Source organism: Cherax quadricarinatus, chromosome 55 (assembly GCF_038502225.1).
Source record: "Cherax quadricarinatus isolate ZL_2023a chromosome 55, ASM3850222v1, whole genome shotgun sequence".
In the NCBI taxonomy this organism is placed as follows: domain Eukaryota; kingdom Metazoa; phylum Arthropoda; class Malacostraca; order Decapoda; family Parastacidae; genus Cherax; species Cherax quadricarinatus.
Window position 1 is genome coordinate 14,599,136 of NC_091346.1, and position 11,016 is coordinate 14,610,151.

The following is an 11,016-nucleotide window of genomic DNA, read 5'->3' on the forward strand; positions in this document are numbered from 1 at the left end:
CAGTAGTGTCTGATGTGCTGTCAGTAGTGTCTGATGTGCTGTCAGTAGTGTCTGATGTGCTGTCAGTAATGTCTGATGTGCTGTCAGTAATGTCTGATGTGCTGTCAGTAGTGTCTAATGTGCTGTCAGTACTGTCTGATGTGCTGTCAGTAGTGTTTGATGTGCTGTCAGTAGTGTCTGATGTGCTGCCAGTAGTGTCTAATGTGCTGTCAGTAGTGTCTGATGTGCTGTCAGTAATGTCTGATGTGCTGTCAGTAGTATCTGATGTGCTGTCAGTAGTGTCTGATGTGCTGTCAGTAGTGTCTGATGTGCTGTCGGTAATGTCTGATGTGCTGTCAGTAGTATCTGATGTGCTGTCAGTAATGTCTGATGTGCTGTCAGTAGTGTCTGATGTGCTGTCAGTAGTGTCTGATGTGCTGTCAGTAGTGTCTGATGTGCTGTCAGTAGTGTCTGATGTGCTGTCAGTGTCTGATGTGCTGTCAGTAATGTCTGATGTGCTGTCAGTAGTGTCTGATGTGCTGTCAGTGTCTGATGTGCTGTCAGTAGTGTCTGATGTGCTGTCAGTAGTGTTCGATGTGTTCTCAGTAGTAACAGACATCGTGTTCTCAGTAGTAACAGACATCGTGTTCTCAGTAGTAACAGACATCGTGTTCTCAGTAGTAACAGACATCGTGTTCTCAGTAGTAACAGACATCGTGTTCTCAGTAGTAACAGACATCGTGTTCTCAGTAGTAGTAGACATCATGTTCTCAGTTGTGTCAGTTAATGTGCTCTCTGTAGTTTCTGACGTGTTTTCAGTAGCGGCTGACGTGTTCTCACTTGTATGTGACGTGTTCTCGGTAGCAGTGCCTGACATTGTGTTCTCGGTAGAAAATGACTGTGTGTCCGAAATAATGCTTATTGATGTGATCGCTGTAGTAGTGCCTTTAGTAGTAGTAGTAGTAGTAGTAGTAGTAGTAGTAGTAGTAGTAGTAGTAGTAGTAGTAGTAGTTTCTTGAGGGGTTAAAGTAATTGTAGTAGATTCTGGAGTGAGCAGTGTGACAGTAGTATTTTCCTTATTGGTGAAAACAATAGTAGTGGTTTGTGGGAAAGATATGTCAGTAGGTGAGGTTACTGGAAGAGGTACTAAACTGTACGTCACAATGTCTGGTATATAAGGTGTGGTTTCTCCTAACGCTGCAATCTGAATTGAAATACTGATGGCTTCTTTCCTTAACCTACTGTTTGCATCTTCCACACTCTTTTGTCTATTAACACTTTCGTAAAAAAGCGCTTCTACAGATGATTTGAAAGTACCATTGATTACCAAAGACCCGTTTTGTACAGATTTTGTTATGTCAGATATTGTTTGTTGATGGATATACATTTGTGCTATCATGTTAGACAGTTCTTTAATGTCTTTGTTCTGTATAGCAGCCGAAATATTTTGCATGCAATTTCCAATGGTAGTGAGAACATCGAATTCACTGTATCTTTTCCTCCGTCTTTTACGTCTTCCTTGTAAGGCTCTGAGAAGTGACTGTAGTAGAGTAGTAATAGTCTGGATTTGAGTTGTAGCATTGTTCACGGCAGTGACGAGTTGATTTAATGTATTGAGAACATTAGCTAAACATGCTGAAGAACACGTTGTAGTTGTTGATATGCTTGTTGTAGTTGTTGATGTACTTGTTGTAGTTGTTGATATACTTGTTGTAGTTGTTGATGTACTTGCTGATGTGCTCGATGTAGATGTTGATGTACTTGTTGTTGGTGTGCTCGTTGTAGTTGTTGTTGGTGTGCTCGTTGTAGTTGTTGTTGTTGTGCTCGTTGTAGTTGTTGTTGTGCTCGTTGTAGTTGTTGTTGGTGTGCTCGTTGTAGTTGTTGTTGTTGTGCTCGTTGTAGTTGTTGTTGGTGTGCTCGTTGTAGTTGTTGTTGTTGTGCTCGTTGTAGTTGTTGTTGTTGTGCTCGTTGTAGTTGTTGTTGGTGTGCTCGTTGTAGTTGTTGTTGTGCTCGTTGTAGTTGTTGTTGGTGTGCTCGTTGTAGTTGTTGATGTACTTGGTGTAGTTTTTGATGTACTTGTTGTAGTTGTTGATGTACTTGGTGTAGTTTTTGATGTACTTGTTGTAGTTGTTGATGTACTAGTTGTAGATGTTAACGTGCTCGTCGAAGCAGGTGCTGCCATACTTGTCTGAATAGCACCTGTGACCACTGTCGTGGTACCTGCTGGAGTGGCCGTCGATATGGTTGTTGTCGGACACAGTGTCAAGGTGAATATGACAACTTTTGGTATCTGGGTCGGGGTCCCTCCTAATGCTATAATTTGCATTGAAAGACTATTAGATTCTGCCCATATATTTTTATTCTCAGTGACTAGAGTGTCCAGTATAGTTTCACAGGTGCAAAGAACTTGCTCAGCCGCTGAAATCAGTCCACTAGTGGCTGATGTAGAGCCATTTATTACAGAGGCTATTATGTCTGGCATTTTTTGTGCTTCATTATTCACTCGTAACGTCAGTGAGTTTATGATATCTGGGTTTGTATCATAAGCTGCAGCAGGAAAACTCCGTATGATATTTCCAGTATTAAGGATATCATCGGGTATTGCCCGACGTTTTCTTTTCTTCCCCAGTGCATTAAGGAGAGCGGTTAGCAGCGCTGAAAGTTGAGTTCCAAAACTCTGGATTGACAAAACAGCGTTATTCAAGGCTGTAATGACTTGGATTAGTTGGTTAAGACTAGCAATTATGAGACACAGGCTCCCAGAGCATGTAGTGGTGCTCGTCGATGTAGTAGTAGTAATAGTAGTGGTGCTGGTCGAAGTTGTAGTTGTCGTGGTTATCGTAGTTGTAGTTGCCGTACTTGTCGAAGCTGTAGTTGTGCTTAACGAATTTGTAGTAGTCGGGATAACTGAAGTAGAAGTTGACATGCTTGTTGACGTGGTAGTTGACGAACACGGCGTCACACTAAACGACACAGCACTTGGTATCTGCGTTGTCGTCCCTCCCAACCCTTGAATTTGACTTGATACACTGGTGGCTTCACCCCATATAAGAGAGTTTTCATTAATGAGAGTGATTAGAACGGATTGACAGATGCAATAAACTTGCTGAGTAGCTGAGATGAGTCCACTAGTGGCTGGCGTCGTCCCATTAATTACCGAGGTTACTATATCTGGCATACTCTGTGTTGCACTAATCACTTGTAACGTCAGTGAATTTATGATAGCTGAGTTCCTGTCATAAGCTGCAGCTGGAAAATCTTCTATGACGTTCCTAATACTTAGAATGTTATCAGATATTGCACGACGTTTTCTTCTCCCCCCTAATGCATTAGCAAGGGCGGTCAAGAGCGCTGCAAGTTGAGTTACGAGCGTCTGAATTGCAACAATTGCACTGTTCAAGGCAGTAATTACTTGAAGGAGTTGTCTGAGAATAGTAATTAAGGGACATAAAGGTCCAACACATGTAGTAGTAGTAGTCGTAGACGTAGTAGTTGAAGTGCTGGTCGACGTAGTAGTCGAAGTGCTGGTCGACGTAGTAGTCGAAGTGCTGGTTGAAGTAGTTGTTGAAGTGCTGGTTGAAGTAGTTGTTGATGTGCTGGTTGAAGTAGTTGTTGATGTGCTGGTTGACGTAGTAGTCGAAGTGCTGGTTGAAGTAGTTGTTGATGTGCTGGTTGACGTAGTAGTCGAAGTGCTGGTTGAAGTAGTTGTTGAAGTGCTGGTCGACGTAGTAGTCGAAGTGCTGGTTGAAGTAGTTGTTGAAGTGCTGGTTGACGTAGTAGTTGAAGTGCTGGTTGAAGTAGTAGTCGAAGTGCTGGTTGAAGTAGTTGTTGAAGTGCTGGTTGACGTTGTAGTGGAGGTGCTGGTTGAAGTAGTAGTTGTAGTTGTGGTACTGGTGGAATTAGTGGTTGACGTGCTGGTTGAAGTAGTTGTTGAAGTGGTGGTTGAAGTAGTAGTTGAGGTGTTGCTTGTAGAAGTTGAGGCACTGGTTGAAGTGGTAGTAGTTATATTGCTGGTTGTAGTAGTAGGTGTAGTGCTCACTGAAGTGGTAGTAGATGTGCTGGTTGAAGTAGTTGTTACTGACGTTGTTGCAATTGTGGTGGTACTTGTTATTGTGGTTGTGAAACTCGTGCTTGTTGTAGTAACTGTTGATGCTGTAGTTGTAGTTGTGGGACTTATAGAAGCTGAAGTCGTTGTTGTGGTAGTTGTAGTCGTGGTACTTATAGAAGTTGTAGTCGTTCTTGTGGTTGTGGTAGTCGTTGATGTAGTAGTGGTATTCGCAGTTGTAGTTGTGGTATTCTGAGTTGTGGTAGTCGTAGTTGTGGTATTCTGAGTTGTGGTAGACGTAGTTGTAGTATTCAGAGTTGTGGTAGTTGTAGTTGTGGTATTCGGAGTTGTGGTAGTCGTAGTTGTGGTATTCGGAGTTGTGGTAGTCGTAGTTGTGGTATTCGGAGTTGTGGTAGTCGTAGTTGTGGTATTCGGAGTTGTGGTAGTCGTAGTTGTGGTACTCGTTGTCTTTTTTGCCGTCGTCACTAAAAATCACGTAGTGTATTAGTAGGCTATTTCATAAGTGCAAATAAAACAATAAAATAAAATAAAATATATAAGAACATAAGAACATAAGAAAGGAGGAACACTGCAGCAGGCCTATTGGCCCATACTAGGCAGGTCCTTTACAGGTGGGACAAATATTATCCCTGAAAGAAAATATCGCCTCTAATAAATGCCTCGACCTGCACAAAACTGTCCTTTGTCAATCTCTACCATTGTTTATTTACATTTTTACAAGAGCAGGAGGCTACCCTTTTTCGGAGCGAAGGACGGTTTCTAAATTCCGGTATTTTTGTTATTAATAACTAGATGGGCGGGAGTAGGTTATATTAAGGAAACTTTCTCTAGAGAGGAATTTATTTTCAATGGGTTTAATTATTAGTGTGTAAAATGTTCTGGGTAAAGGAATATCCTTTGAAAGGAATATTTGTATCATTTTGTTATGTTGTGACCAGATGTTTATGTCTTACAACAAACACGTACGCGTGTTTGTTATAACACACACACGTACACATACATACACACGCAGATAGACAGATAGTCAGATATGTGTGCGTTTGTTGGAGAAGGGGGGGGAGAAGTGGTAGGACCACAAGAATAAAATTATTGGCTTCACATAAACATTTTGTCTCAAAGCAGACATCATGATCGAACTTCCTTCTAAACTAAGTCTTCGCCACAATATAACCTCAGTAACCCTGACACCGTTCTATATGTGCTCATATATGCTCCATTATAATGAAAAGAAATAGTATTGAAAGTCTTACCTGGATAACAACAGAAGCACTTGGCTCCCTTGCAGTCATCCTTGTCGACCCATCCCTTACAAGACTTCTTCTTATCTACACAATAACCACCACCAGCAGTACACTGCGTCGTGGGCTTGCAAGCCTTGGCACAGCAGACACAAGTTTTCTTCATGCAACCCTTGGGGATCTGTCGCTCCTTCACGTCGCACTTTGTCTTACACACACCCTTGTGTTTAGTGCATTTCTTTTTTGGTTTAGCTGCGCAAACTGTTAGGAAGAAAGGCTCTATTAAAAGTCAATAGCATACTTATACGGACACAGTCTTTATATAAGAGTGTGTGCAAACATTCAGAGACAACAGAGAGGGCGAGAAGGGAACTACCACCAGCAGAAAGGAACTACTGCTGTATTGTTCTAATGATGCTTGAGTAACACTTACCAGAGAGACAACAGTGGCAAGACTTTCCTTTGCACTTCCCAGTCACAGCCTTAGTCTTGCACTTTTTTTCAGAAGTGCACTTCCCGCCACTTTTCATGCATTTTTTGGTTGTTTTGCAACGTCCCTTCTCACCGCTACCGTGTGGAGGACGATGATGATTCTCCCCGCTACCGTGTGGAGGACGATGATGATTCTCCCCGCTACCGTATGGAGGACGATGATGATTCTCCCCGCTACCGTGTGGAGGACGATGATGATTCTCCCCGCTACCGTGTGGAGGACGATGATGATTCTCCCCGCTACCGTATGGAGGACGATGATGATTCTCCCCGCTACCGTGTGGCCTCTTCTTTTTATTTCCTTTTTTTAGCTTACCATCCTTTTTTTTATTTTTATTTTGTTTTTTGTTCATTTTCCTACTCTTTTTATGTTTACTTTTCTTAAATTTACTCGTTTTCTTCATATATTTTTCACTCTTTCGATTGCCTTTTTTGTTTTTATTTTTTTTGGATTGTCGACTTCCACCCTTCCGTACTTTGTGCTTGTTCTTATTCCTGTTTTTCTTCAATTTCTTTTTCTCGTCCTTTTTCCTATGTCTATGTTTTTTATCTTTGCTCTTCTTTGTTTTTCCCTTTTTGTTCTTCCCTCTAGCTGTCTTTTCCTTCTTCCTGGACGCTGACTTACGTTTTTCCCCAATTCCTGCCTTTCGTCTTTTCCCTTTATCTGACTTTTGTTTGTTCAGTTTAATTACCTTCCCTTTAGCTTCTTTCTGTTTCCTTCTTGTAGTTGGCTTCTGTGTCTCTCTGTTGCCTAACTTCTGTGACTTTCTGTTGTTTGACTTCTGTTTCTTCTCTATAGGTAATTTCTGTTGCTTCCATTTCGTCCCTTTAGTTGACTCTTGTTTCTTCCTTTTTGCGAACTTCAGTTTTTTCCCTCTAGCTAATTTTTCTTTCTTTTGTTTTGTTACTTTCTGTTTTTTCATTGTAGCTGCCTTTTGCTTTTTTCTTTCGGATGATTTCTGTTTGTTCCTTTTAGTTAACTTCTGTTTCTTCCATTTAGTTGATTTCTGTTTTCTCTCTACATCAGATACTTTTCTTTGTAATTTAGGCGACTCCTTCTTTGAGAATTTTGGGTTTAATTTGTATTCTTTGAGATTTCTGGGTTGTTTTTTTCCTTTTCTCTTCTTCTTAGCCTTCAGCTGCCTAAATATTTTTTTTCTTGAGTTGCGATCTTGTGTTTTATAATTTATCTTTTTCGGATATCTTCTTTTCTTGTGTCCTTTGGCGGTTTTCTGGTTATTTGGAGAATTCTTTTCCGAGATCTTATCTCCACCTTCAATACCATTGCGATGGCTCCTTTTGTTCTTGGCTCTGTTATCGGTCTCTTCCTCCTTGGCATTGCGATATTTCTTGCCCTTGCTATCACGACTGCTCTCTGTTTTCTTGTTGATCCCGCGAGTTTTGCTAATTTTCTTTCTTCTTGTCTTTCCTTTCCTGACACGTCTAAACCCATCCAGGTTCTTGACACGTCTGTGCCTATCCTGGTTCTTGACAAGCCTGCTGTTGTGATTGGCTGGGCGTCGTTTTGTCCCTTGTCTCTTGCTGCTTCTATTCCAATTTTGTCTACCGCTACTCTTTCCACTTCTGACCTGGGTCTTGGTCTCACTTTTCATTTGTTTAGCATTACCACTATTCCTGTTAGAAAGTTGTGTTCCACCATCAACGCTCCGGTCCCCGACAGTCATTTTGGATTCACTGTCAGAGTTTACAGTGATCCTCTTGGTTTTTACACCTCTTTCCTTTTGACTCTCTGATACGTCCCGTTGACCAACGACGTTTTCCTGAGTTATTCAAAGATTGTAATTAATTACTTTTCTTTATTCAAAGTGAGAATAAATATATTCAGTAAATAAGGAGTCAGTTACTTTAGGCTAATATATGTAGATTCTTGATTGATAAAAAAAACGGTTTGCAATAAATCTAGTATTGCAACATAATTACAGTTTAGAAAAGTCTGATAGATTATATATGAGTACAAGGGATAAGGTGGTAGCAGTTTATTCTTCCGTAAACAATACCAGCATTTGCTGTTATGTGACTAGGCGAGTCCACTGGCTTACCACTCCATTTATAAACTAAGAATCACTATCTAGTAGTATTCTAAGATGATACCTTGCTATATATCTTAAATATAATGTGAGTGCAAGGATGATGCAACATGATCCTGGTATCTAAAATTATTAAGAATATGAAAGGCTGTCATACAGGATCATTGCTAGGCTAGCTAGACTCTTTTCAGTAACCACACTTTATCTTGAGACTAATCATTTTAAAATTATAGCTAAGACAAAGGACAAATTAAATTTAAGTTTTCTGGAAAGTTTGTATATAGAGCAGAGTAAACCAGGACTTAATAACTCCTCTTAATCTGAGAGTCTAGAGTACACTATGTTAAGAACTTCTCACATAGCATTAAAGATTTCACCTTTTAGACAAGTTATGTAAACGAAGAATGTGTTATGTTCGTGTATGTTCACTAAATGTTTACTCTAATGCCTTTTATACAGATATACAATATTTTTAATATGTAGAAAATTAGCGAGCAGGCTAATTTTTGCCTTAACCAAAGTTCAGTTGGTAGGCTCAAATATAATAAACTTATTACCTAACATTTCGCTATGGTCTGCAAGAAAAAAAATCTTGCAGACGAACAAAAGAAACATGTTAAAATTTAAAGTGTATGTGCCAGTACCAGAGAGGTTACTTACCTGCAACGCCAGAAAGATGCAGCAGAGAAAAGCTGCAACAAGAACCTTCATGATGGAGTAAATTATCAGGCCCTGTAGGGCTGAAGTAACTCTTGTCCGTATTGATACTGTTGCTGCTGCTGTTGCTTATTTCACAGACTCCTAACACCAACAACAGCTGAGGTTTCTGACATTGTTCTGTGTCAAGGAGTAACCATCGATGAACACTGACTTCGTGGTGTAAGTATTTGAGGTCCTACAATTCTCGTAACCTCTTCTGATCAGCGACCGGAGACGTCTGGTGGCCTGTTTTTCTTTGTCCAGAAACACTGATGTTTTATAAGCATTCTACATGCCTGCAACCACCTGTGATGCAGGTGTACATAGAACATTGCCCTCAGCAATACGATGCATTTATTCTATACACACCATTTATGTTTGTCTTTGCCAACATGTTGATGTCATGTTAATATATTTATCTAAGTCTCTAGGCGGATGGGAAAGGCGTATTGGCTGAAAAGACGGATCGTAGAACAAAGTTATAAATACACGGTAACATAAAGAGAAATCCCTTTGTAGAAAAACTTAACAATATACTAAATGGTTCAGGAAAAATTATATAAATACAATTTAAAAAAATACTTAGGCTTTTATCGAAGCTGGTTTAAACTAGGCACAGCAAAAAAAAAAAAAAAGTAAATTCCTATGACTAAAGGAATTAATATCCTTTATCTCACTTAGAAGAGGACAGGAAATATAAGAAGGAAACAGGACATCTTTATGGGATTAGTGTTTCCATAGGAACATAAAGATAATACCAGTAAGACTCGACAAGACAGTTGTTTCCTGTCGTTAGTCTTAGTCATATGATGACCTGCCACTGGAGCTGTTGGTCATCTGACCAAGCGAGGCATTCCGCTGGATTACCGGTCAACCCCTTTGAAAATTAAGATTATATTTCTACTGCAAGGAGCAGGAGTCGTCTGTTCCTTTCATCAATCATATTCCTGAGGATCCATCGGGAAGTATATGCCTGACTAATATAAATATATGGTGACTAATATAGCCAAAAGAGCCCCATCCCATCCTAATGAACTCTCCGACAATATTTGCAGCAGACACAAGATACAGAGCAGGATTAAGGCATGATCTTTAGGGGCCTCCGCCAGCTGGAGGGCCTCCACCAGCTGGAGGGCCACCACCAGCTGGAGGGCCACCACCAGCTGGAGGGCCTCCACCAGCTGGAGGGCCACCACCAGCTGGAGGGCCACCACCAGCTGGAGGGCCACCACCAGCTGGAGGGCCACCATCAGCTGGAGGGCCACCACCAGCTGGAGGGCCTCCACCAGCTGGAGGGCAACCACCAGCTGGAGGGCCACCACCAGCTGGAGGGCCACCACCAGCTGGAGGGCCTCCACCAGCTGGAGAGCCACCACCAGCTGGAGGGCCTCCACCAGCTGGAGGGCCTCCACCAGCTGGAGGGCCACCACCAGCTGGAGGGCCTCCACCAGCTGGAGGGCCTCCACCAGCTGGAGGGCCACCACCAGCTGGAGGGCCACCACCAGCTGGAGGGCCACCACCAGCTGGAGGGCCACCACCAGCTGGAGGGCCACCACCAGCTGGAGGGCCTCCAGAGATGTTATCAACAACTTACAATTTACTGATATCTGGGAGAAATTTGTTCCCAAGAAATTACACAAAGTAAATGTTTGAATTTTAATTGTGATTAACCTTGTCAAAACAAATTTAATATTCCCTTAACTTTTTTCCTTTTGAAAATATGACAGGGGTTCCCGGAGTAACTGTAGCCCAGGGGCCTACAAAATATCACAGGGGTTCCCAGAGTAACTGTAACGTACGGGCCTAAAAAAAATTAATCCAACTCTGGCAGCAAGGGGAAGCGAGTAATATATTATGTTCACCTCCCCTCCTTCATTTCCTTTTTATTCATAACTCTTGCACTCTCAAAATCCCTACTCCTCCTTTTCCGTTTCCTCTTACTGTATTGCTACCCACATGTATATGCGTTGCAGCACACAGAGGTCAAAGACCTACCAGGTGCTATGTTCTTCCTCTGTGTATACGTCCCCATATCGCTGCACATTAATTTCGGTGCAGGATAACCAGCAAGGCAGGACACGTGTATATATCATTATTCAGGTTATACGGTTTTCACCTGTGGCAAGTGTGGTGATGTAGAGAGGTGGAGAGAACATAGCCACGCTGTCAGAGGTTACTTGTACGTAACACAAGTTGATTAGCGTCTCTCCATTACTCCCATCCCCCCCCCCCCCCAAAAAAAAAAAAAAAATTCGTCTATTGACGTTCTGTTACCTATTAGCAATGAAAATGAGAGACTGTAATGAAGAAGTGTGAGAACACAGGAATGAGATAATTCCTGACATGTATGGTGGGGATGTAAACTTAGTGGGAATGAACCCGCTGTGTAAACTACTCTTGTTGAACGTTTGGAAGAGGGACAAAGTAATGTAAACTATTGCATCTTAACAGATTAAAGAAACGTAACATAAACTGTTATGAATAACTGATAATT

General features: G+C 41.5%; 1 protein-coding gene across 1 annotated transcript; it reads right to left on the reverse strand.

The window, feature by feature from the left end:
- Positions 1 to 1,601: 1,601 nt before the first annotated feature.
- On the reverse strand, positions 1,602 to 8,761 carry LOC128698996 (serine-rich adhesin for platelets-like). The gene is made up of 5 exons (XM_053791503.2): positions 8,484 to 8,761; positions 5,717 to 7,556; positions 5,296 to 5,544; positions 2,186 to 4,509; positions 1,602 to 1,823 (listed from the first exon to the last, which is right to left on the reverse strand). Exons 1-5 carry the CDS (start codon positions 8,532 to 8,534, stop codon positions 1,602 to 1,604), a joined length of 4,686 nt encoding a protein of 1,561 aa, XP_053647478.2. The 5' UTR covers positions 8,535 to 8,761.
- Between the last annotated feature and the right edge of the window lie 2,255 nt (positions 8,762 to 11,016).

Bases quoted from the DNA above. Each gene is read 5' to 3' on its own strand.
- LOC128698996 (XM_053791503.2), bottom strand. From the start codon at position 8,534: ATGAAGGTTCTTGTTGCAGCTTTTCTCTGCTGCATCTTTCTGGCGTTG. The intron at 4,510-5,295 runs GTAAGACTTTCA...CGTGATTTTTAG, and splicing joins GTGCTTCTGTTGTTATCCAG to TGACGACGGCAAAAAAGACA. The intron at 1,824-2,185 runs GTCACAGGTGCT...AACTACAACGAG, and splicing joins CAGCAGGTACCACGACAGTG to CACAACAACAACTACAACGA.